The 27,214-nt window shown below is 39.5% G+C and overlaps 2 protein-coding genes and 1 long non-coding RNA gene across 5 annotated transcripts in view; 2 read left to right on the top strand and 1 right to left on the bottom strand.

Moving 5' to 3' along the window:
- LOC146489164 (chitin deacetylase 7-like) overlaps positions 1-17,390 on the top strand; it is a 29,199-nt gene extending 11,809 nt beyond the window's left edge. Inside the window, exons 1-3 of one of the 3 annotated variants that reach the window (XM_085106636.1) lie at positions 2,211-2,667; positions 8,783-8,790; positions 15,878-17,390. In XM_085106636.1, coding sequence (XP_084962762.1) covers positions 2,227-2,667; positions 8,783-8,790; positions 15,878-16,592 — 1,164 coding nt within the window. In that variant the 5' untranslated portion in view covers positions 2,211-2,226 and the 3' untranslated portion in view covers positions 16,593-17,390. Of the gene's footprint in view, positions 1-2,210; positions 2,668-8,782; positions 8,791-13,481; positions 15,852-15,877 lie in introns of those variants that run through there. The other 2 variants (XM_085106635.1, XM_085106631.1) reach the window with 2 other exon arrangements.
- LOC146489165 (uncharacterized) lies at positions 259-5,621 on the bottom strand. Its single transcript, XR_014864028.1, has 3 exons — positions 4,155-5,621; positions 3,871-3,957; positions 259-1,995 (listed from the first exon to the last, which is right to left on the bottom strand). It is a non-coding gene; the product is annotated as an uncharacterized LOC146489165 (long non-coding RNA).
- A 149-nt stretch (positions 17,391-17,539) lies between the features above and the next one.
- Positions 17,540-27,101, top strand: LOC146489163 (uncharacterized). The gene is made up of 4 exons (XM_085106640.1): positions 17,540-20,182; positions 22,292-22,518; positions 24,329-24,718; positions 24,936-27,101. Exons 1-4 carry the CDS (start codon positions 20,059-20,061, stop codon positions 25,113-25,115), a joined length of 921 nt encoding a protein of 306 aa, XP_084962766.1. The 5' UTR covers positions 17,540-20,058; the 3' UTR covers positions 25,116-27,101.
- The last annotated feature ends 113 nt before the right edge of the window (positions 27,102-27,214 follow it).

Here is a 27,214-nt window from a genome sequence, read left to right as displayed (position 1 = left end):
TTTAAAAAATACCCTAAGGTTAAAAGAATATTTTCAATTCAGCCATGAAAGCTCCTGCTTTTTTAATTAAATTTTTATTTATTGTTAAATATTCAAGAACACAATTTTTACAGCTATCAGGAAGGAAAGAAAGATGTAATACTAGTACATAAAATAAAGCTAAGAAAACAACAATACGAAATAAATTATACAAGAGAGAACACCAAATTACTGGAGTAAACGGATAGTAAAATTTACGCAATTGTAACATGTGAATGATTAGAGGGAAATTACCAATAGTATGAAATTTTCCAACTATCAAATATGTCTCTTTTAGTGTATTGATTTGGTTTTCATTATCCTTCAACCAGGACAAAACGTCCTTCCAAAATTCGAAAGATATAGTGCACGAGAAAAGTAAATGCTCGATGGATTCTATCGGTCCTCTTGGCAAAAAGTGCAATCATGGATAGTCAGTTATTGCAGTTGTTGCCCCTTTTCCTGCCTTTTCCGTCCGTATTCGCTCTGTTGTGAACCGGTCAAACCGGGACACTACAGTGTATTACGGTCTCATATTTTGCGCGTTCTCTTGACTTTATTTGGTGAAATGGCATAATAGTGGAATAAAAAAGATTTACTAGTATTTACCATGGAAATTCCCAAAGTTTTGATTCTAATAGAGCGTTAAAGGGTAAGGAATAAACTTTTTTTGCCAAACAACAATTTTATCTGAATACTTATCGTGAAACTTTTGTTTAGCGGCAGGCGGAATCTATTTTTTCTCAAGAAAAATTAATAAATCTGTGCTTCGACGTATGCACCGAAGGATTGGCCGTTGAGCGACGAAGTCTGACTGGACTCCCACGAAAAACGGTCTTTGAGAAAGTCTATCTGTCTGCTTTTTTGAGCAAATCTCCAGCTTTATTCACGAAGCAAATTCGAATACCAGTACAACAGTTATTCTGTCAATATTCTATTGTACTTTGCCGTACGAACCAACTCAGTGTTTACATTGAAATGACTGGCAGCTTGGCTAGATCAAGGTTCCTTTAAGCCTAGTTTCCATATGCGCTTAACTCCGTCGAAAACAATCGCAAACGGGTTACGATGGCTTAATCGCAACCAGTTTGCGTAAATGGGAACACCTTTTACGTCCATCCCAACCAATCGCCGATGATCGCAAACAAGACGCAACAGATAGAAAAATTGCCCCGCCAAAGTCTTTCTTTTCGCAACTGCTTAGGTTGGCGTACTAACTGCAAGGATCTTACTTCTATTTGATCTTTCATCTGCAGTTCAAAATATATGTTTCATATATTTACATTCATTTATTCCGGCATCATTCACGGGTATATTACGAACTCACAATATGACCAGCTCCCAGTTGGCTTGATAGCTCAATTGGTAGAGCACTGCACCGGCATCGCAGAGGTCATGGGTTCGAATCCCGTTTAAGCCTGAATTTTTTTTTCAGACTTTCTTTTCGCAACTGCTTAAGTTGCTTACTAACTGCGAGGATCTTTCTTCTATTTGATGTTTCATCCGCAGTTCAAAATATATGTTTCATATATTTACATTCAGTTGTTATGTGAAAATGGAAACCAAGCTTTTGGGTTAGGGTCTGTGTTTATACTGAATGTCTTTACTGACTTAAGCCTCACATTTGTGATCACATGATCTTGCAATTTTAAAATTATAGGATTGCTACCTTACAGTGTAAATCAAAGATTCATTCTGAAAATTGAAATGGCTTCCTTTCCAGAACACGATAGTATCGATTTTCTTTTTCCTAAATAATCTTCCATCTGCCGCATCATCTGGCGTCTATTGCCTTCCAACAATTCATGACCACAAGTGATTGTACACTAACGTTATTTTGACGTCCGTGACGTGTGAAAAGTCCTGAGAAAAATCCTAGACCTTCTTTCCATGGAGTTATGTTAACATACACGATGCAATACTGATTGTCTGCAATATTACGATCAACTCCAGCCTCACCTTTCGTTGTAACTTCGCCTGTGACATTGCAAAATTCAGGAACAGAACAAAAATTCAGAGAAGAAGCAGAATACTTTCTTGAACTATATGCAAGTTCAAACACAGTCCTTGGCGGCGGGGACTGTTATCATCAACATTCAAAGGGAGCTTACATGAAAAGCCATGAGACATAGTGCATCCAGAAAGAAGTAGCAAGTCGTAGGCCTCAACTGGATTGCTCAGGCATAAACGAAAAGGTCGGTTTTGAACATGGACCTTCCAATTTACGCGTTCGTATTATTCTTGTTCCTGGGTGAAATTCGTGCGCAGTTTCAACCCGCTCAGCCCTGCGATCTTGAAAAGTGTCTTCCACCAGATTGTCGGTGCAGTGACAATCGCAATCCACCTGGCGGTTTGACGCCTAAACAAACTCCTCAAATTATCATAGTGACCTTCGACGATGATGTTGAAAAGCAATACTTGGAGCTGTACAACGAGCTTCTTGACGAATTGACCAATCCAAACAGTTGTCCCGCAGTGGGTACCCTGTTTATATCCCATAACTATACTAATTATTTCTTGGTGGAAAGTGCGTATTCCAAAGGGTACGAGGTAGCTGATCATACAGACACACACCAGGAGCCAACAACGTACTGGGAAGACGCAGATTATACAGTTTGGAAAAAATCTAGCCGCGGCGCGAAGCATATTGCAATGTGTATGCTTCGTTCGTTCGCATCGCCACTTTCTGAACACCTAGAAAAAGGTAGTTATTAGCTTTAAAACAATTTGTTTGGACTCAGACGGCCCGATGCTCTTGTACATGCTTGCGTTGCCGGCTTGCAGCGGTGTTAAAGAAAATCAGGCTTCAGGATCTTTCTGTGTGAAATGCAAGGCTTGAAAAAATTTTCTGGCATTGTCCGGTCAGAGCTATTTCTGCTCGGATACAACCCGGACAAATTTGGGCATTACCTCATATCATATGACAGGCGAATCCAAAAATAATAATACATGAATAAAATTAGTGACGGGGAAATAGAGAGGGAGTGTCGTGTTTATTGGAGGTGCATACAGAAAGTATGAGCATGCTCTCCCTGCCACGAAGTCATCAAGCATGACAACGATTGAGTGATAATCCTAAAACACGTTGGCTAGGGATGGCCATAGAGGCTGAGTTTTCTCCAATCTCAGTAGTCTCTCATGTAATCTCAAATGTTGGCAACATTTGAGATTTCAGCCGTAAATTTGATTGTTGGATGATATGAGTTTGCTTGTTCGATGAACCTTTCTATATCATGTTTACTGGTCTCTAATAATGAGGAAAAAGCAAATATTTGACGGGTAGGCGACGGTTTAAGAGAAAACATTAAACAAAAACGCTTTCCAGATAAAAAATTATAATCTCCAGCCCTTCACGAATGACCGTCCATTGTTACCTAAAAAGAATTTGTGAGGACAAGGGAAATTTTTCAGTCTAAAATGTAACCATTGATTGTTTTAGTTACTTCAATTTAGTCAGACATTCCGTACTTAGAATGTTAAATATTAATTTTTAAATCTATATCGGAAACCCTAATTTATTTTTCTATACTACAGTAGTAATCAAAGATTATAGCGCGTCGCCTGTAGGCCCTTTGGCACTAAACTGGGTTGCATAAATCAAGTTAAGATTACGGGAACCTGTAAGTATAGTTGCAAAACAATCGGTTATTGTTTGAGAACAATCATTAACATCCGTTTTATCTTAAAAACGTTTTATACAACCAGTCCCAGATGTTTACAGGGCATCCTACCAAGGGTGCGGCGGGGGTGCTGTAGTTCAATTACTTCTTTGTTTTCCCAGTGCAGGTTATTACTCAAACATGCAGGATGTGTTTTTTTCTTTTTTATTTGTATGTTTAATGCAACCCTTACCAAATTAGACCTTGGTGATTACAATATTTGTTCGGATTGAAGTGGTCTAAGTACAATGTATTAATTCTGGAATTTCCAGAAAATGAACTGCAACAAACAGGTTGAATATTAATTGGCATACTGGATCTTGAGTAACTACAACGACGGACGCGAACAAAAGAGAACAAAAGGTAAATTAAATGTGAATAACGTCAATATTGATTAGCTTACTGTTCTGAGTGTCATATGACAGTTTTACCAAATCCAATTCTAACAGGTTCTCCAGAATTTCGCAAGGATCTTACCTGGCCTTGAAGTTTTCGAAGCGAAACCACGAGGAACGGTACGAAACGCGCGCGCTAGGCATGATGTACAGTATTGGGACGTCAAATTGCTATTGTGAGGTTTCAAGATGGAACCGACATACAATCTCTTTTCTCGATTTCTCGCGCATAGGAACATACATAGAGATAAGTATTGGGTACGAAATGCCATGGGCATGATGGACCGTATCTGGACGTCAAGATGCTATTGTGACGTTGCAAGATGGAACCGACAAACAACCTTTTTCTCGATTTCTCGCGCTAACGAACGCGCGCGCTAGGCATGATGGACAGTATTGGGACTACTCGATTAGGGAGCATCTCCTTCGTCGACGCAATAAAGAAAAGTCGCTGCCATATCGCCGTTTTACAATAATGTTATTTTTGATTACGTGATACGTCACGTGATCAAACTTGTGGGTTAAAGCAAAGGAACACATGAAGCTCTATATAACCAGGGAAAAGTTCATTCTTTTCCTATACCTAATCATACCTTTTTGGTACACTTCGGCGGTATATCAGGTGAATTTGGTCGAGCCATGGTTCGTATTTTGACAAGATGCCGTTTAGCCAAAAGACCCATGGCAGGACCAAACGAGCCTATTCTGTAGCGCCCGATGGATCTAGCGAGCCGCGTACCCGCCTTTTTCCTGCTTCTTCTCAATATCTCTTCGTTCAATTTTCTGTTTTGCATAATTTTAACGTCAGTTTGCGTGCGTTATGTAAGGAAAAGACCACGACTTCTTGCAGTCTGTCGCCGTCTTTAAGGGAAGAGGTTTTTATTAAAGACCTTTTTTTGTAATTTGTGTTCTACCCTTAGCATGCTTAGTTTGTTCTCCCGTCTTCGTCAGTGTGAGAGCACTCAGAAAATAGTTTCCTTCAGGCTGGATATTCTATATTTAAAATTGTTGAGTTGTTGCTCTAAATAAGCTGCTAGAGTTGACAGATTTATAATGTCAGCCGCTGGCGGTACGCTGATACGGCGAGCCTTTGTTTTCTCTGGCTGAAGCTTAGATTGTTGTTGTTGAAGGCGGCGGTTGTGAAACTTTGTTAGAGCTGAAATAAAACCTTGCTCTGCGTTTTGCTTTTAAAACCGCCTGAATGTCTTCAGAATGTGAATGTCTCAGATATTTGCGCACGCGCTGTAACGGAGTGACTTTGGATATGTCTTCTTGTCCAAATGTCTTTGTCATTTTGTTATGGATTCCTCCGTTTTTCTGATTAACTGGCCCTTGTTGTAGATTCGAAGTCAGCTATCCTTTTCGTTTGGCGTTGATCTGCCTTTCTTCATTTCTTTATTGCTCTTCCTTTTTGAGCTTTGGGGGGTTATACTGGTCATAGTCTTAATTTCGAGCATCCAGGTTTTTGGTATACCAGCTGGATTGTGTTCAAGGGACTTGTGTGATCTCAAAAGATCATCAAAGTTGTCCTCCATCATGAACGAACGAACGAACGAACGAACAAACGAATGAATGAATGAATGAATGAATGAATGAATGAATGAATGAATGAATGAATGAATGAATGAATGAATGAATGAATGAATGAATGAATGAATGAATGAATGAATGAATGAATGAATGAATAAATGCATGCATGTATGAATGAATGAATGAATGAATGAATGAATGAATGAATGAATGAATGAATGAATCTTTATTTATCCTACAAGATGGATCAGCGAATATACCGAGTAAACGCTGGTATAAACCGTCCATGCGTAGCTATTAAGAATGCGTATTCTATGTACACATATATATTATAAACTAAGTTCGATATTGAGACGGCAATACGACTTTATATTGACGGCTAGTTGGGAGAAAATATATTCGGTATTGAGCGGAGTCGCGAGGCGACGGAGCCCAATACGGAATATATTTTCTCCCAACGCCGTCAATATAAAGTCGTATTGCCGTCTCAAAATCGAACTTAGTTTTTTATCGCGATACTGACATTTTGTTGGAGAGAGCAAACGGATAAAGTGCAAATCGTGCGCTGATTGAAAGAAAAATTCTTACTGTAGTTAAACTGTAGCCATGGTAATATCCGTGCGCGAAATTTTTTCTCGGGGCGTCGCGTAGAATGCCCGGTCACATCCGGGAGTTTTGCAAGCATTTGTAACGCTTGAGCCACCTGGTGGTCTTTAAAACATGGCAGAATTGTAGGCTTTTGACAGCTTTTAGTAGATCTTTGCCTCTTGTTGTGGCTGATCTGTAACGATTTCTAAATGGGTACCACCGGAATCGAAATGACAAGAAACATCATATTCAAGATCTTACCTTAGATTTTCACTAAGTTATCGCATCGCTGTGTTTTTTTCCGCTAAAAATCAAGCTGAATCTCGCCATTTTTGTATGGAGAAGCACGTTTGAGGACTTTCACGGATGGCTTACGACCAAAGTTAGCGGAAAATGCGAAGGGTACCACTGGACATGTTGTCGTCTATAGCATACCATCAAAGCCATAACAGTCGTTTACACCAAGGAATATCATGCAATGTGTTTTTCTTCTTCCTTTGAATTTAGGCCAAACCCTTGAGGGGAGGTCCGCGCGAAGAAACTTTCGAGAAAACGTCTTGAAAACTCGTAAAGAAGATTTCGCGGATCGAGCGGCCATATTTTTTGTTTATCATGGTGGGAACATCATGTAACATATCATGTATTGTCTCTAACTTCATGTATGGTTCATACAGTGATGCCACGGTAAAAAACGGCAAAACACTGACCCCCACCCGGACGGGATATTTTTGGTTGACCGCGCTTGACTGGGAATTCTACGCGACGCGGGCTTTTTGAATTTTTGGCTTAAATTTTTACCTCAAAACAAAGAAAATGCAAAAACTTGCAGTCCATAAAGCACCTACCATTGATGAAATAGACGAGCTAGTAGGTTTGAACATTTTACCAGCAAATTTTATTGAAAACTTGTTACTGCCGAAATATAAGCTTAAACAACAACATGAAAACAGTGATGAATAAACCTCACAACCAGGAGCAAGAATAAAGAGAGCAACCATACTAGTACCCAAAAACGAAAACAGAGCATTGTTATCCTAGCTTAGATGCCGTGGAGATTTAGAAATTTGATAGAGACCAAGCGGCGAAGAATACTGTAAAAATTACCGAGTCTGCCTTTCGGCACTACGACAACAAGATCAAATTGACAGACCTGGCAGCAGAATTGGCAGCAGAGCTCTTGGAGCAATTTTTTCTAGAGATAAGAGACATCAGAAAAAAAAAAACCAGATCCTTTTGCTTTGAAAATGCTATAACTTATTGAAATTTAAGCTCATTGTTATTTACCGTGGCCGCTTTCACACTCAAGAAAGTCTTTACGGTAAATTTCTCTTCAACGAATTTTCGCTTACCTTCAAGAAAAAAGTTGTATCCGCTGTATCATGGTACATGTTCACCACAAAAAAATATTATAAGTGGTCCTTGAACAGTGCCAGAAGCTTTGTGAACTCAAATGAATAGAAATAAACAACACAATCCAACGTCGCATGTTCATTCACAGAAGCAAAATTTTGATCTGTGCGCGCCGAAAACCCATTTAAGTGCTGTGCTGTGATGATTGCAAGACAGTTTTTGAGCCAACCAGAAAGCATTTTGAGACGGCAATACGACTTTATATTGACGTCTCAGCGCAATGGGAAGATCCCCCAGGATCGCGATACATCCTATATAACAGCTAAAGGCTTAAAAAAGACTAATTATTTATAACTGCAGTAAAACTAATAGTAAGGACATATTAAACGTGACTGAGATAAATATAATTGATAACATAAGTACTTGTTACAATTATATGAGCAGCGGTTGCTGGAGAGATCTAATTCACTAAGACATTAAAATATGGTGGATTTAAACCTTGGTATTGAACCGATTTCCTTGACAGATCTTCAGGAAACTGTTCCAATCCACTGCTGCTGCGTATTGTAAGGCAGTCTGTCCTGTTTTAGTACGTACTTTAGGAAGATGCAGTAGAGTATTATCACTAAGATTTCTACTGTGTTTATTACATCTGAAAGAGAGATAAAGTCGTAATTGATAAGGACTGTTCACGTTATTAAGAACAATTTTGAAAGTAAGTACAGAGTGCGAAAATCGCCTGCGATTGTACAATGTAAAGAGTCCTAACTTAGAACGGATTCCTTGACTACAGGATTTACCGTCCACTTTTATTAAAGAGCGCATGGCCTGGTTTTGTAGACGCTCAATCTTTGTAGACGTGTTCAAAGGAAAATTCAACCAAATAATACATCGGTTATCCATAATTGGTGGGATAGTTTGCTTGTAAATTAACAGAAGTATGTCGTTTGCTAAAAAAACTGGAAAACCTGTTAAACACCCTAAGTTTTGGGTACACTCTCTTGCATAGGTATTGTAGGTGGTAATTCCAGGTCAGAGTGCTATCTACATGCACTCCTTGATACTTATTTGAATCCGCGTCACTCAACTTATGATTCTTTAAGTAAATTTCAATGTCCTCAGCAGCATTAAGGGCAGGACACGATTCCGCCATCATCACTTTGGTCTTACCAGGATGGGCAGCCATCTCATCAGCCTCGAGCCATTTCTCAATTTGTGTGAAATCTTCGTTTACACGTCTAGCTGTATAGGTAATATCCTTGTTTAAAGAACGGATCTCTTTATCGTCCGCTTCTGGCAAATTTTAAACCTGAAAGGGCTGTGGTGCATTTTCCCCGTTTCCAGTGTCAAGGCACTCTTTGATAACTTTGAGAGTGGGGTCAGATTGTGAAGCAAGAAGCAACTCTTGAATGGAGATCGCAGAAGGAAGAGAATCCACAAGTGAGAGAGTTGATGTAATCCTCCGCCGGGCCCTTGGGTGTGTCGGCTGCGACAGGTTTACGTGAAAGATTCCTGAACGGCATTAAGGACGCCCGGCTGGTAAACAATTCGAGGATTGTAGTCGCCAGCGTTCGATTCGTGATGAGGCGTTACCATGCACGACCATTGAGGAGAACTTGCAGAGGTTTGTGATCACCAACCAACTCAAATTGACTGCTATGAATATAAAAATGAAATCTCTCACGTTACCATACTCCAGAAAAGGCCTCTCGCTCTGTTTGGCTTTAACGCTGCTCCACTGGTGACAAACTACGGCTTGCATATGCAGCCGGCCTGATGGATCCATCAGGGTGCTTGTAAGTCAGCGCACCACTGTTTTCAATTTTACAAGCATCGTGACGTATTTGTGTGGATAGGGAGGGGTCAAAATGAGCTAGAACAGTGTCACTTGAAATGAGGTTGCACAACTTCTCAAAGGCTTCTAATATTGCTCCGGGCCCCATGACCACAGAGAGTTCTTATGTTTAAGCTGACGTAGCGGTTCTCTCATAGCGGCTAGGTTTGGAACAAAACGGGCTACTATGTTGACTAATCCAAGAAAGCTCTTTGCTTCAGTAGCTGAGTTGAGTGGCTGCATTTGTTTGATTGCTTGGACGCGATTCTTGTCGGGGGACACTCCGAATGCTGAAATGTGAAATCTATAGTAGTCCAGTTTTAAACACTTGACTGGATTAATTGTGCAGTTTTTTCTCGTGGAGATGCTCTCGAGGCATTTGTCATGTCATGTTCGTCCTCTGTGTTGCCATGAACCAGAATGTCATCTGCAATTTTTTCTGGTATTTGGGGATCCCTCTAGGACCAAATTAATCAATCGCATGTTGACATATCTGAGATCCCACAGGTGCTCCATATGGCAAGCGTTTATATCGTCGGAGGTCAACATGGGTCTTGAATGTTATCAGGTGACGTAGTGTAGCAAATAGTAATGTTCGATCAACTGATGTTTGATAGCCTCGTCGAGTGAATATTTGTCAAATTTACAGTTTTCGCCCTAAATGGCGCAGACGTGTAATGAACTGATCGACAGGTTCATTTACTGGTTGATGCACTTGACGAAAGGATCGAGTGCCATTCCAACTTCAAATTGTTTTGAGGGGTGAAATACGCGTCCAGGATATTTAAAGCTTCTGCGTAGATAGTACCAGTGTCTGTAAGTGTAGAAAAGATATCTTGAACAGCCGCGGGCCAGCGAGGTGAACAGGGTGGGCGAAGGATCGAACAGGGCTCGTATAGGATTGTTGACTGTAATTCCCCTTACGTCGATGCAGTATTGTGGTCGCGTTTTCCATCGAGTCCAGCGTTCTGCCATTCTTTTCGCCAAATATTGTATTCCCAGGGAATAAAGAACAAAATTTTGAGCAACACAACTCACATATGGTTTATTTCCGCTATGATGTCGACCACATGCCCCCGTTCCTACTCATGCGCGCTACAGTTGTAGGTACGCAAAGCGTAGAAAAAATAGTAATTGGCAAAGGTTACCCATCTCGCCAATAGTGCAGGTGCTTATTCATAGTATAAAGTATATATTGATTTTGGAAAAAAGCTATTGGCGTACACTTTCCTTGCTCTAGGTTTTGTAAGGCCCAACTGGGATGTTGTTGACAGAGGAGCGAGCATGCAAAAAAAAGAGTGACCGAACAAAGAACGAATGATAAGACCATTTGTTCAAGGTCGCTTTTTCAGCCACTAGGCTGATATCCATGGTAACCACCTAAAGTTACGCTACAAAAATACCAAGTTAACATGTACATAACTTATTTCCGCCCCCTTTTGTATGGCAGATGCAAATTGAGACCTGCCACGCGTGTCCTATAAAGTTAACAAGCTTCACAGTACAATTCCGTCGCTTTATAAACTCCAGAATAATTCTGCTGTAGTACTATCACAGAAATTTGGCCAGTAACGGTGATAGACTGGCACAAGGCTCTCTTTGTTCTTTGCGATGTAGTGATTGATTGGAAATTAAGCGTAATATATATATTTAGCCAAGCCTAAAAGCGGAGCTCTACAATAGAAGTCTGCTTATTGTATGAACGTAATAACCTTATGAGTTCCTCATCAATTCTGCAGCTATATAGTACATTTTTAATGCATATGCAGCTTAATGCTCATCAACAATAACAATGTAAAACAGAGGGCAAAATTACTGAATGCTGATTTGTTGTAACAGAGGGCAGCTTTTCGTAATTTTCCTTTCACCGAGGGCAAAATTACTTACTCCTGATTGGTCGAGCGGCGAAAATAGCACGACCGTTTTACATTTTGTTGGTTTCTGCATTTTGTGTCCAAAAAAACAAGTTCTTTAGGTTCTTTCGAAGTTCGACTCTTTAAGCCGGGTTCTTTGTACCAAAAATACATGGAAATCAAGTGCTGCAGCTAGGAAGGAAATTCCTTAAGGTTAATTTTGGTGTCTCTCACAAGAAACAGCAAAAGATTATTTGTGTCAAAAGCTAAAGACTTGGATCGGATTGATTTTATTTTGTTTGGTTGAGAAACTGAAATCAGTCATGGCGTCCAAGTGCTTTCAACGAACGATAACCGAGCATGAAAGTGTCCTTTTGATGGGAGGAAGGATCCATCGTTTGCTAATTTTAGCGATCTATGTTCGTGTGATTACCAAGCGGTAGGAAGCTTCACAGCGCAGGTGAACAATTAATTGATGCCTAACATTTGATTTATCTTTGTTAGTTTGCTCCTGATTTAAACCTGTCAGATTCTCTCCTAATTACATGTGTATAATGGGAACTGTTCTCGTCGATTTTGTTTGTTTTGTAAGCTACAAAAAAATTAAATAATTTGTTGGTTTGCTTGCGCCTTCGATGAGTGTTTTACTGACTGTTTTACGAAGTTTCTTGATAGTTTTAGGAACATTTTGCCCTATGTGTTATAAAGGCGGAATTTAAATGGACTCAAAATGATATTTCCTGTTTTTATTATTGTTTTTAGTTTTTAAGATGATCGAGGCAAAACGGTTTGTGAACAGCCAACGCGCGCTGCCGGCACTGTCACTGTCTAGTAAATTTTGCTTATCAAGAAGGCCGTACGCTATAAACCTCAGAGAAAATGGATACACTAACCAAAAAACACACTTCAAATATATCTTTGAGTAATAAATGAAAAAAGCACTGTGATAATTCATAGCAATAAGTACAGAAATAAAATAAACAATGATCTTTGAAAAATTCACAAAAAGCAAGCGAATGAATGTTTTGCGTAAGCTTTGTTTTGATGAAAATGAAATCACACTTTAATTTTGCATTCGCTTTTAACGTTCTTTGAAAAGACTTTCAGTGAAAATTACTCACACATCTTAATCTTTGCGGTTATATCCTACTGTTTTAAGTATTTTTGTTTGTTCTCTGTCAAGATTGTCAGAAATAAATGCTAAAATTAGAAATATATGCGAGAAAAACTTGTCAGTAGTTTATGTCAACGATACAATGTTGGGAGACGTTTATTTGACTGACTATCTTAGCTCAGAATCAATTTTTTTTAAATGAAGCAAAATGGGATGGGATTAGAAAATAAAACTCCAAGGGAAATAACGAACATGGATCGAAAAGTGAGCTCAAAAGGCTGCTCTGAGGTTAAACAGGTTGCAGTGTCAACACTACAAGAAAAAAATATCTTGCAAAAACAGCAAAGTGTTGTTAACAAAATCACATGAATATACTCGCCTCTTTGGAGAATAACCAGTCCTTTTATTCGATTACTGATTTTTTCGTTCGTTTATAACGTTAAGTTTCACTTCAAGACTAAAATCCATCGCATCTTAATTTCATTTCATCGCGTCGGATTAGAGTAAAATAATTTCTCTTCAAGATTCGGCCGCTGTTTATGAAGTGCCGCCTCTAAAAGCTGCTGAAAGAATCGATTTGTTTCTCCCGCCGCGATCCGCCTTGCTCTTTCTCCCGCTGTTTGACAGCAAAATTGGACGAGATCAGAAAATAAAACTCCAAGGGAAATAATCAACATGGACCGAAAAAATGAGCTCAAAATACTGTTCTGAAGCTAGCAGTATTAGCTTAAGCTTAAGTTAAACGGCGTGTCAAAACTGCAAGAAAACAATATCTTGCAAACCAGCAAACTAGCAAAGTTTTGTCAACAAAATTGTCTGAATGTACTCGACTCTTCTTAGAATAACCAGTCCCTTTATTCCATTGCTGATTTTTCCGTTCGTTTTACAACGTTAAGTGAGCGAAACGTTTCACTTCAAGAGGAAAAATCCAACGTTTCGTCGTGCTGGATCGGAGTAAAATTACTAGCGCTCTCAGTCGTTCTCTTTTATGTCGAACTTAGCTTCTTCGTCGCCTGTTTTCTCGATCTCTTTCTATCTCCCTTTCTTTGCTTTACATGTTTGTAGACTTATTCATAAATTGAGTTTGTGTTTTGTCGTACACGTCGTTTTCAAAAAATTTTTTTTTTTTCTCAAACGCAGTTGGCGATGCAATTTCCTGCCAAACAAACGCGGCCGGCAGCGCAGTTGGCCATGCATTCCCACCGAAAAAAACCAGGTTTGCAGCACAAGGTTTGAGTGTCTCATTTCATGGAGTAGCGTACGTACGGGCGGTCGGTCGGACGAAAGTGACGTCATAACCAAACCAAAATTTCTCGCACTGATGGGTTTACCAAAATCTCTTAGCTATGGGGTCCGCCGCGCGCGCGACCTCCGCTATTACAAGTCAGAGGCGACCAAATATCGCGTAAGATACACTGACGACCTTGGTGGGAGAAATTCAAAACGTCGAAACATGTCCAAGGTTAAAACAAAAACCATCAGGGCCGTGGTGCTGTCGGTTGTGTTGTCGTTCGTGTACGTCTTCTTAAGTACTTTCGAATCATCTTACTATACTAACATGCCTTGGAATCCTGTGAAGAAATGTTTAAACACCAAAGAAGAAATACAGCAACTCGTTAACTTGACCTTCCGGGCCCATCGTGTGTTAGACGAAATGGAAATTAAACACTGGCTTATGTATGGCTCCATTATTGGTGCCAGACGAATTCAAGAACCTCTTCCATGGGATAATGACGCAGATATCGGGTTTGATGGTAACGGAAGATTCTCAGAGATAACTTTCGAAGAATTATTCAACCGTTTTAAGAGAGAAGGGTTGAACTTGCGAAACAAATGGATTCAGAGTGGTTCCTTTGTTGTTTCTCATAACAGTTGGCCCTTAACTGTTGACTTGTTTGCTTTTTACGATCATGGCGGGCTTATGAAACGAACAGGCTTGGAGTCATGGCTAGGCTTTATCAATCACCGAATTTATCACACATTTCCAACATGGGTTGTCAAGGGTGCTCTTCCAACAGTTCGTTTCGGGTTTTTCAACATATCAATTCCTCGTGGCGGAGATGAAATCCTAAAACACTTGTACCGCTTTAACTGGTGGAAAGAAGTGAGACCCAAGGGATGTTAAATACCAGTCATACTAACAGACAGTAGCCTAGGTGTGATATGAGAGTTTGCCGCAGGAAACTGAAATTCGCTTAAAAACTGAATAATTAACAGAAATGTAAGTGTTTTAATGCGCGCAATACAGGGCATATGATAAAAATAAACAGATAACTGAATTAAATAAAACCTATACGATATTTCTCAAAAGTAGTTATACAGTTTGGGGGTACCAGCACATTGATCAGATTTGGTCTCTCTGCAATTGAATCTCGCTTTGCTTGCTCTAATTTTGATCAACCCAATCCTCATCTGCGCTCGTATCGCTTCGCTTCCCCAACTGTATAACTACTCTGTTTCAAATGTTGATTCAAAAATTATCTTTCAAAATTATCATTCAACATCATCTTTCTAAATGTTCTTTCAAATTCTGTTGTAAAATATGTTTCTATATTTGTTTTATATATTAATGGTGCGTTTAAATATTCACATCATTCAAAACCGGAAAATCACAGTAGCGTGACATTCTCGTGACTCATTCGAATGAGTCATCAAATTGGAATTAGGGAGCGTTAGCCAACGAAAGTGTATGCAACAACGTAACGGATGCCAAAGACTATACAGTACAGCATTTAAAGCCGAATATTCAGCTGGATACTGATTTATGGAAAAATGAAAGAATGTTTGTATTTAGATTTTGTAATGACCGTAAGCGTAACTCGTTATGCCATTATCATGAATGTAGGCTTTTATCATCAAAGCATGACAACGATGTTTTATTTATGGGTGATATTAGAGACTGTTGTGAGTGTTTTGTTTTCAAATACACGCACGCGCTGACTGTATAATGAACGAGAAATTTTCAATACTGCACGAGGCCTTCTTAGGCCGAGTGCAGTATTGAAAATTTCGAGTTCATTGTACAGTTAGCAAGTGCGTGTATTTGTAAACAAAACACGAACTAACAGTCTCTAACCCTTTTAACATACGATCTGAGTTCACTGCACGCGATACACGTTAAAGGGAAAACATAAAACGATAACAATTATTATGACAAGACAATTTTAATAAATAAAAAATCCGTAAATAAGTACAGGTGTACTTCAATAATAAGCAAATTACAATTCACAAATACCGGGGTTTTTTGGAACGTTCACAATTCAAATAGCCAATTAAAGAACCGAAACGATAATTTAGCTATTATAAGTCATACCTTTTCGCGAGAAAAGCATTTGGTTTTTAATGTGAACGGAACGGCGCTGTCCAGATTTTCTTTCCTTGTGGCTGTTTAGTCCTCGTCGTCATGATTCCAGTTCTGCGTTTTCCTTCACAGCCCCATCTGTTTGTTAATTATTGCCATAGGTGGGTAGTTTAACAATGTATCTGAAAGTAAAGATCTTTTATTGAATGTATCCTCTCTCTATTTATACATGTAGATTTGGAAATATCGCGTATGGAGCCATTCGAGGTTTTCGTGCACCATTCCTAATGTTCACTGAGAACATGTTCAAGTCCCTCTACAAGAGCAACTTTATTTACGACTTGTCCTGGCCGGCTGACATCAAGTTTGATGGGCGTGGTCCAATGTACCCATACACTCTGGACTACAAGTCAACTCAGACCTGTCCTACAAGCCAACAGCCGTGCCCACAGTTGTCCTATCCAGGACTATGGGAGATTCCAAATGTCAATCTCATGAACGAAGACCATTCTACTTGTAATTCTATGATGGACGGATGTGATCCTAACGGCAACGAAACTGTCTGGTACGATATTCTGGTAAGAAACTTCCATTATCACTATGACACAAATCGAGCTCCCTTTGGAATGCATATGCACCCTTCATATTTCTTCTGGGGTCCCCCAGGCGACCACATGAGCGCTGGCAAGAAATTCCTCAAATATGCTCAAGACCTCGGTGATGTCTGGTTCTTGACGGGATCTCAAGTCGTCGCCTGGATGAAAGATCCTCAAAATGTCGAGCAAGCAAAACTTTTTCCACCATGGGGATGTCCAACCCGTCCTCCGCCGAGATGCAGTGATTCAACTGTCCATAGCTGTCATTATACCAAGCCCCAAGATTTCTACATGGGCACCTGTACAAACTGTCCAGCGCATTTTCCGTCACCCACTGATCCAGATGGAAATTAGAGTAATTAAAGGAGCATTGTCACCGATATTTAGTGTGCTTTAGAATAGCGAAAAAACATATTTGTATCAATGGAAATGTTAAAATAATGGTTTAGTATTCTTTACAATTAGCCTACGAGTATACATAAGCTAGTAATTTTTATATTTTGCTGTGGATGGCTTGGATGGAAATGGATTACAACTTGAAAAAATTGGCCAAGTTTTTCAAGTTTTTCCCGTATATTTTGGGGAAATTGCTAAAATCTGATTTATAGTTTGTTCTTCATTGAAGAAATCAGTTAATATTTTCCTCCTGGTGCTCTACGAACAATTTCATGTTAGAGAAAAGGTTTTATGTTAAATTTTTGAGTAGCTTTGATTAAAATACAGCGAAATCTCCGTGACCAACAGTACCCCTATAATAAGCATAATGTAAAATTGGAAATGTTTTCGTTGTGAGTGAGATGGAACCTTTGAGGGACAAGAACTCCAATAACAGGACGGTTTCTGACGATTGCATCTGCACGTGAAAACGTCTCGTAAGAACGCGACTTCATTCTTTATCAAACTTAACATGTATTGTTCCAGAACACGTAAGGCTTGGCGGCCCGCCTTAGGGATCTTTGCGGTTTGATTGAGTTTTTTGTTAGAAAATGACCGTACTTGACCTTGTTTAAAATATGTCGTTTGAGCGTGCAAAGAAATTGACCTCATTTCAAAACGTGCCTGGAATTAACCTAACTAGGTTAAAATTGTAGATAATTTTGTAAACCTAAACAACGCTGGAATAGAGTAAAATGTGCTGGCTTGTACATCACATTCTCATTATTGCAACATCAATTGATCACCATCGTATATACCACTAGTGTAATCCCAAAAACCATTATATATTGTTTCTAGTACATCCAGTTTTACATAATCTCTAGCCTCAGAGGTTATCCTCAAACATTAACAACGCATGGACAGAAAAAAAGAGAATCTTCACTACTGTAAACTCTTTTGTTTGAATTTCTCCAAGGATAATAACAAATTTAAATAGTTTGAGAAGCTATACCAAACACTCGAAAAAGTGTCTTATCCCCCCGATCCGATTTCCAAACACCTAGTAGATGTGGCTTGAAAATAAAATTGAATTTGACAAGAATTAAAAAAGAGCATTCATTTAGTATTTGGCGAAAAGGTCTAAAATCTAAAGATGGAAATTACTGAGTGTTGCATACGCACTTTTATGGCACTAATTCGCCTCTGTTGGTTAAAAGTAATCACGTGGTTCGGGAGCCACATGTGCTCCTGACGTGACCTGATTAGTGACAATAATAAGCTTCTCCCACGTTTTTTCAGTGTTGAAATGGACAAAAAAGAACAAAAAATCCGGCGTGAGTAAGGTGGCTCACAACAGTATCTAGCACTTTCCATCAATTATGCCTTGACAGATCAATACTGACTACCATTCTTCCTCAGTTGACACAACAATAACGGTATTCAAAAAATGCCTAATCATTGGTGAACAAGTTGTCGTCATTTTCTTGGATTAACAGGTTACCGCAACAACGATATAACCCGTTAAAAACAACCCTTATGTTATCTTCAAGTGATTATAACTCAAAACAGCGCTCGGTGACCCCCATTTTTACTATCGAATTGTGACCAGAATGTTAAGACGCAGCTTGTTGCAAAGTTTAAAAACGCTTGTAGGGAGGGGAGTTTTCGAAAATTTGATGGAGAATTTTAAAATGATCCACGTTCATCAAATTATCCTGAGGCGCTGGAACTGAGTTCTGGACACCGTTGTGAGCCACCTCAAGGTAAGCCTCTGGCAACACGTATTACGCACATCAGCCAGAACACAGCCCCTTTAAATCGCAATGGGTACGCCGGCTTTTACATAGCGCAGATTACATTTAAATGATTTTAAAATCCACTTTGAAATAGTGTCAGCCAGTCGTCAGTAAGTTATGGTGAATTAGTGACCTCACCCTACTAATGTCCTCAACAATCTCTCTAACATTGCAGTGAAGGGTTCTTCAATTAAAGGTCGCTTTTCATTTGTCCGAACTGGCTGAGGAAAGCTAGAATGTGCCATTTTGAAGGGCTCTTCCTAAAGAACCTTCAACGTTTCATAGTTTGAAAATGGTGTGCACCATATTGCAGGAATTCAAGGGACCTTCATCTTGATGAATTCCTTTGCCACCTGACCGTTGTGGTCGGCCCTAGTGTACTTAGGTCAGTCAATGACTTATTGAGGGCCTCTGGCCGTGAATGGACTGTCTCGTCTTCCACATCTTCTCGTCGACAAGGGATTTTGACCTTTTTTCGTAAAATTGATGCAACAATATCTTCACTGAGTTACAGAATTATTCTAGAACATTAGCTGAGGGAAAGTAATCAATTAAATTCATGAAAGGAACGAAATAATCACGATCTGTTCTAGTGATTATTTTGGAAACGAAAATGCGAGAATTAGTCTAACTTTTTGCAAGTTGCAATCCAATTCGACACAGGCGGTCTAATTTTACAATGCAATGAAACAATTATCTGAACTTAGATGAGGCACTGATCAACCAATCGGCTTTCACTTGTTAATTAAAGACCCTAGTCAGGGCTGGAGGTATTCAAACCCCCGACATCCTATGATGTCTGATACAAGGGCTATTCCCCAACCCTTCAATACAAAGTTTCGAGTTTTCCTTTCATCTGTTTCAAATTTTAATCCTCTCTCAGTGGGGTTCGAAAAGGTTTTGAGACAAATACGGAACAAACCGACTAAACTGATGCCTCTGCAAGTTTTATTTTGAAGCTACATATAAGGAACTTGTAAATGGCCTTAGACTTCGAAGAGTGCGAATGTTTCAAAACTCGGGTTTAGCATCCGATTCCCAATACATCTTTTATACTGGCCTATATCTCTAGAAATATATAATTCTACAAGTTGTTTTCATTTCATACGCTATAAACATTTTTTGTTTTGTTTTTAGCCATGTCTAACGAATAGCTACAAACAAACATCGATCTGCGAAACAGGTATCATTATTTTTTAAACGGGTACTGCTTTTCATCTTTTCATATTTGATTCCGCAGTTTTGAATGAGCGTAAGATAACAATAAAATAACGAAGCAATATCCCTCGTAATTTTGTTTTAAAACCCGTTTATTTTTCACTCTTCCACCTTAAGATGTTTCCTGCTCGTAATTTCCATGTTATTTTGATTTAATGAGTTTGACCTAATCGCCAAACCCGTTTTGTTTGCGAAAATGATTTTAAACAACCTGCCTTGTTCTAACTGTTTTGCTTCCCGTGGTCTTGGGAAACAAATGACCTTTCAAAAGCTACAACGCCGCGGAATTTCAGTGTCAATTCAGTACGCTTGTTATACGAAGAAACATGAAACTGATGATCAACTTATGTTCGGTACTTTATCGTGGATAAAATGGGAACAAGTCTTTTTCAGATCAACAGCAGTGTTTAGTCTCCATCGCCTACAATAACATGCGAAATGAGACTCTTATTCTACGCGTTCTTGTGATTGTCCTGATAATTTTGACTCTGCTTTCATTAATACTGGACATATGGATATTCCTCAAGCAAGAAACACTTCAAAAGCATCTTAAAGGTAATAAATCCATCTTCGGGCGTTTTATAGTTATGTTTAGTGACATTTTTCAGATCAGGTAGTTTTGCCAGACGCACTTTTCTCTTTATAAATGGTACATGTCAATTAATAGGACTTAAAACAGTGTTCAGACCAAAAGGCCTTCAACCCTCGACCTGAAAAGCGCGGAGCTTGCATTCTCGAGACAGTTCTCGTTTATGGTGGCCAAATTACCTTATCAACTCAGCATTCGTATCCAGTCCCCCACCGTCGCAGCGCAAGAGTTTCTTTAGAAACTATCACTGGCCCTTATCCTTCACAAATGGCCGCGGCTTGGTATTCACGCTCAGCCACCAGAGAAGTCCATGCAGCTATTGATTTACTACCACCAGTTCCAGTGAGAGCTGGGTTAATGAAATTAATTTGGCCAGTATCAAACGTCTATTTTATATAAATGGCCTTCTGCATGCCTCTGAATTGCCCATTGACATAGAGATTTTACTGTATTCTCCTGCCTCTTATTTATTTTAATTCAATCATGTGCTAAAAAATTGTGACAGACGTGGTTAAGATTAACGAGGACCAAGTCTAGTTGTATAGCCTTCCAGCGGTCACCGTTTATAGATTATATAATTAAGGTCGGGAGAGCAACTTTCTGCTGTAATTACGAGCCACCCAGAGGATTTCTAGTGGAATGAAGAGTTTTTGCTTCCGTTTGTTCTTGGGTGTTGAAAGCAATGTAAAAAGGCGATGCAAACAGCTTACTTGGGTGTGAACGCCAACGCGGAGGAAAAAATGCAACAGACGAAAACACTAATTACACGCGAACGAAGGAAAAATGATTGCCTTGCGGGTGGGCTTATGCACCGCTGAACACGGGTCGCACAAGGCAGGGGGGGAGGGGGGGTCCTCAGAGTACGCAATTAACTTGGAACAGTGCATGGTTAATAAGGCGTAACCTCACCAATGTGCGAGAATCATAAGTGTAAGAAACACAATTGTTTTCTGTCTATTCTGTACCATTCACATCCTCTATCCAATAATTTGTTGTCGGGATTGAGTTTTGACAAGAGAGGATGAAGGTTTTTACTAGGGATGTGCTCTTTGCTTCAAATTGACTGCGTTCCAGAGATTTCCAGGTCAACTTTCAGTTCATGTACATAAGTAAATTTTCAGTCTTTGGATGCAGCATCTGTTCGATTTAAGGTGATAAGCAGTTATTTTTCTTCGTGCTGCTTGTTTTTCTGTACAAAATCTGTCTTGGTCTGGACATGTTAATGAGATTGGCAAGAAAATTTCCTCGGGTTTTAGTGTATTGAAAAGGCTGAGACCATTTATCTGTGAAGATGCATCTATTTAGGTAAACCGGGAGTAAATAAAATCCTTCGGCGATTGGCATATTGGATGATAATGCAAATGACTGAATGATTGTCTGAAAAATTAACAGATGGCTGAGAAGCAAAGCTTCGAGGACATCTGTTAAATTTTAGGACAATCTTTAAGACAAGGGCATTATTGTCTGAAATACCAGCAGTCCGAAAAGGGGTTTATCTGGAATCGCAACCGGTGGCTTCATTTGTGTTGAGCGACTCAAGGGTATCTAGGACTTGTAGTTGTACAACTGGTTTCACATGTAAACCTTGTATTAAGTTTTTCCTTTCCTCCGTTCAAGTTTGCTGAACACTAGGATGATGTTTAAAGACATTCATTGACTGAAGTTCGGCATTGTTGCCGCCAATTCCGTCTGCTATCGTAGCAAAATAGTCCGCTAATGTTTGTTATGTTATGTTACAGTTATGTCTTGTTATGTTATTGGCTGCACCAGCTGGCGATAACTTTTGTAGTTGATCAATAACTGTGGCCATTCAAACGCAAAAGCTGTTAATAACGTCTTTCAAGGTGATTCTAAATCCTAGAGAGAGAGAGATCATACACCTAAAAGTCACATGGACGTTCTTTCCAAAATATTGTCCTCTTACCTCAGTAAAGTTGAAACGAAGCGGAAGTAAGAAGTAGGTACTTTCTATACTCTTCTAGGTTTTTTTTAGTTATTAGAGCACTGAGGAAATTAAAAGTATCAATAATGAAAGTTAACTTTCCAGTTCCTCTTCGCTATTGTATTTCCAACAGCACTGAACACGACTCAACCACGGCCAATCTACTCACAAGTCAACGTACCACAGGGAAATTCTGACGGTATGCAAAGAGAGATCCACAAAGTTGCAGCAAACGAAAGATTAATAAGGACTGCGCTAACAGTGCTCCAAGACTCCATGACTAACTTAAGCACGGTGACAAACAAACTTAAATTGGACATGATCACCCAGAAACATAAACTCGATAGCCTCGCCACCAGGGTAAGTCATGAATACATACAACAAGCGCTGAGTTAGAAACTATCTAAGGCGGACACATCTTCGAGGGAACCCCATCCTCGGAGACCCAGGGGCAGTTAGTCGGGTAGAAGGGATTTTCGTGGATGAAAGGCAGTTTACTATAAGAGCGGGAGAGCCCCTGGTCAGTTACTCTTACTGAACCAGTTCAAGAAGCAATTGAATTCCCCGCTTTTGATTGGCCAGAAAAAATCAAAAGCGGGGATTTCAAATGCAATCCAAGGATGGGGGAACCCCTTCATAGGACACCTCTTTAAAATACGCATGTGCTTACGACGGACATCTCTTGGATGACAGAGACTTCTCAAACTTACTAATAATTTATATAGAGAAATCAAAGGCAGTCACTACCGTCAATGAGGTTTGGAAATATGATCTTAATTATTACAAATTTAGTCAACGCTTGCTTTGAATTTCATCAAGAATTGTTCATGATTTGAGAAACTATATCAAACACTCCAAAGAGTGTTTCCTCCGATTTCCAAACACCTTGAAGTTGGTAAAATAAATTCCGTTTCGCCTCGTTTTTTCAACCTACTTCTCGGTGTTTAGAAGTGTTTGGATGAACCCCCACCCCCCCCCCCCCCGGAGAGGGTACTCCCATAAATTTGGGATAGGTGTGTGCCGCCCAGGTTATTAAACCCTGACCCTATTTAAGGATGAGACAAACGAAAATGATACCCTATTTAAGGCCCAAACCCGAACATTGATACCCTATTCAAGTGAAACACAAAAACTAAGAATTTAATTATCGTGAACGGCTTTATTTCGTTCCTGTCACACCGGAAGTTAAGCATCAAGCATAGAATACTAGAGTAAGCCTAGTTTAATAATGATGACCATGGAACATCTTTCACAGAAGTTTGTTCACTACTGTGAGAGAGGTACCCTATCTAAGGATCACACCGGGAACACAATGCCCACAGGTGCAAAAATATAGTCTGAGGGCAGACATTTCAGACTAGCAAAAATGATACCCTATTTAAGGATCGAGACTCTCAAAACCCATACCCTATCGGGCGGCACTCCCATATATGTGCTTATATAGCCCATATATGGGAGTACCCCCTACCCCCGGAATGAAACACTCTTCTTTGTGTTTGATATGTTACTTCCGTCAGTAAGGTGGACGCTCCTTTAAGACGGCATCTCTTCAACACAGACACCCCCTTAAGACGGACAACTCTCAGACGGACACCTTTAAGGCTGATCTCCGATTTCTTTAAGTTGACGAGCAGACAGGAGAACAACATTTTGAGGCAGACATGGGCAGTTCCCTAATATGGGACGTAGAAGCTCTCCTGTGTTTCTCTAACTCTTGTCGCAATCACCGGGGCATCACCTTCGTTTCTCTATCCCACAAAGGGTGACAGAAAGACAGGGGGGAAATAAAGATTTGTATGGAATTTTATGGCTAACATCAATAGATAAGGAAGTGAAAATAAACGATAAAAACGAAAAACGTTTCGGTGTCGTCATGACGCCATTATCAAGTTCGGAGTAATTGAAATAAAGTCAATACTCCAGAAATAGCAAATGGAAAACAGAGTGATAACCAAACTTAATAGGACACATATGACATCCACTGCTGCTTTAAACTGTTTTCTGAGAAGGAGACAGATCGAATGTTTTTTACAAAAGGCTTGATTTTTTACCAATCTGACAATAGATGTCTCTATTAATTCAAACAATATCTATTATTCAATTTTCCTCTTGTGGGCGGATTGGATAGCCTGTGAAAATATTATACAACGTTGCAATTTTTTCCTCGCAGATAAACGAAACTGGTATTATTGTCGACCACCATGGCAACGTAATCCAAGGACCTCCGGGTCCAGCAGGCCCGCCGGGCCATCTTGGCATGCAAGGTCCTCCTGGGCCCCAGGGAAATATGGGCTTGCAGGGTCCACAAGGACCGCCAGGAGAAATAGGAGCCCCAGGTGCTGTAGGTCCCCAGGGACCACCTGGTGTAAACGGATCCAGTGGCCGCCAAGGTCCTCCGGGTAACAATGGATCACAGGGCCTTAAAGGGGACACAGGGGCGCCGGGTCCCAGGGGCCCTCCTGGAATAGAGGATCTAAGCTTGTGCCAGTACAAGGTTAACTCCACGGCAGCAGCAAGTGGACCGTACGCTAATTCTGTCGTTACCGTGATCGAACACAGTGTAAGTATGCAGTATGAAAGCTTCCCGGTTTCGAAAGAGTGCGACAAACAAAACAAGGACGCAAATGCTATGACCATACAATAAACTTATATATTATTTTGAACTGTCTTTTCTTTTCTGAGTACAATTAAAATTAAAATCTGTTAATATTCTTTCAAGTCAAGGACTCTGCACCTTTTGCAGAATTAAATAACGCCATGATTTTGTTTTAAACCAGACCAACAAAATCCTCAGTGTGACGTGTTCCACAGACGACGCAAGGGAATACCTGCTGTCCAGTAAGATAGTCTCCGGAAAGCGGTCTTACACGTGTACCTGCAGGGGTAGTGTGAGTCAATACACATCAGGCCTCATGAAATGCCACATGCACTATTGGGATTGCCCGCTGACAAAATAACTTATCATGATCATTTGGAAGTACCTTTGGAAGTACATAGATCCAATGCAAAAATGACTTACATTTTAATATTCTTTTGTCTGCGTTCAAATTAGCCCTACTAGCTTCATTCAAGGTAAAATATATATTTTTTTTGATTTTCTAACTCAAGAACGAGGTTAGCAGGGCTTATTTGAATGCAAACAAAAGAATATTAAAATATCAGTCATTTTTGTATAGGGTCTGTCGTTTGCTAAGGTCAGCTGTAGAGTATCAACAGGCCGCATAAGATTTTTTTATACAGAACCTATAGCCATCTAAGTTTATTTATACTTTAAGATATCAATTGCCGATTTTGCTCTTAAACGTGCTTCAAGGCGGCCAGCATATTTTCCATTCTACTTTTTCGTTGCCAGTTTGTGACATTTACATCGCATTTTTTAAAATAATGTTTAATATTTCTAATGTGCAAATTTATTTTGTTCGAATATGATCAAATGCGCAGTACAATGATAACAAAAAAATCGTTAGCGAATAAAAAATGATTAAATGAGTAAAAAAAAATTTAACAGGACAAAACTAAAAACATGACCTATATAAACTACCTACTAATATGGCTTACTAGCTATAAATATAAAATAAAACTATATAAAATATTAAATCAGCTAAGTTACAGGAAGTACAATTAAAAACTTAACAATTGTAGGCTTTTGAGCCTCTTAAAATTCTCCTCACCGCGAATGATTACAGGTAGCTTGTTCCATACTAAGGTACAACTGCTAAATAGGCACGACCACCGAGCGTCTTTCTCGATATTACGTTTGGTGGCTGAAAAAGACGTTCATTCCTGGGCTGAAAACTATAACGTTGCTTATTCTTTGGAATGACTAACTCGGATATCTATTTAGACCTCAAATTTAACCGTTTATCGCATGGAGATGATGAGACTAAAACGCGGAATGTTACATATTAGCCTAGCAGCGGAGTTCTGTAGCTACTGAAGTTTATCAAGATGGACAGCTGGTAAACCATAAAATAGACTATTACAGTAGTCAATTCGACTCATAATGAGAGCATGGACTAGTTTTCTCGTAGCATCTACTGTTAAATACTTTAATATACGTGTGATGTTTACCAAGTGGTAGAACACCGTTCTACAAGTCATGTTGATGTGTTTTGCCAATAAGCTGAGATTGGCATCAAACCGCGAGCCAAGGTTCTTAGCCACAACGACCGAAAAAACGCACGTGTTCCCAGTTCTAAAGGGGCCACCCCTACGAACAAATTAAAGAAAAAATGTTCTAGTACATACGGTAATAGGGAGCTTAAACAACGACGACGGCGACGACAACGACAACGCCACAGAACAATAGGTTTAAACAATCGCTCTGCACGTGCGTTTTACATTTTGGTACATTTTTTGTTGTCCTCTGCAAAACAACAACGTGAAATGACCAAATTCTAGTTTTTTTTTTTTGAAAACGTGAGCACACGACGGTGAATTTCTCATTTTGTTCCTTAACTAGAACGCTACTCCTACAAATTTGGTTCGTGGATAGGTCGCCGTTTCTGTAGAAGTTGAGCGAGTTGAAATAATCGCGAAGTAGCACAAATGAAATGAAGCTATACTTTCAGGTGCGTGACGTTTTCGCTGCCGTTGCCGTCGTCGCTGCTTAAGCTCGCTAATGTTATTGTCTCAACGACTTTTCGCTACTCCGACAGCTCCATGAAAGACACATGGGGACTGTGCTTAGTTTTGCAGCGGCGCCGCCGATACTATGGAACACTATTCCGTTTAATAGTTTTGATACTGAGCGACTCTAGTCCCATACTTAAATAAAAAAAAATTTTGAACATACCTCTTTAAGAGGGCTATTTCCTTGTAAACGTTTTAATTTCTAAGCTTTAATTTTTAGATAGTTTCTAACACTGTGTTTTAATCTATCAGATAATTTTTATTATAAAGCGCCATGGACAGTTTGTTTTTTGGCTCTAAATAAATGAATATAAATAAAACATATTATTATTATTTTAATTATTATTATTACGTCGTAGTAATGTTACATGTAAATTAATATCTATTTTTAAACTAATAAGAAACTTGTTGTGAAAAATTGTCC

Source organism: Pavona decussata, unplaced genomic scaffold (genome assembly GCF_977016875.1).
Source record: "Pavona decussata unplaced genomic scaffold, jaPavDecu1.1 SCAFFOLD_6, whole genome shotgun sequence".
NCBI lineage: Eukaryota > Metazoa > Cnidaria > Anthozoa > Scleractinia > Agariciidae > Pavona > Pavona decussata.
The sequence above is the reverse complement of the archived record's forward strand: the minus strand, read 5'-3'. Positions and strand labels throughout refer to the sequence as shown.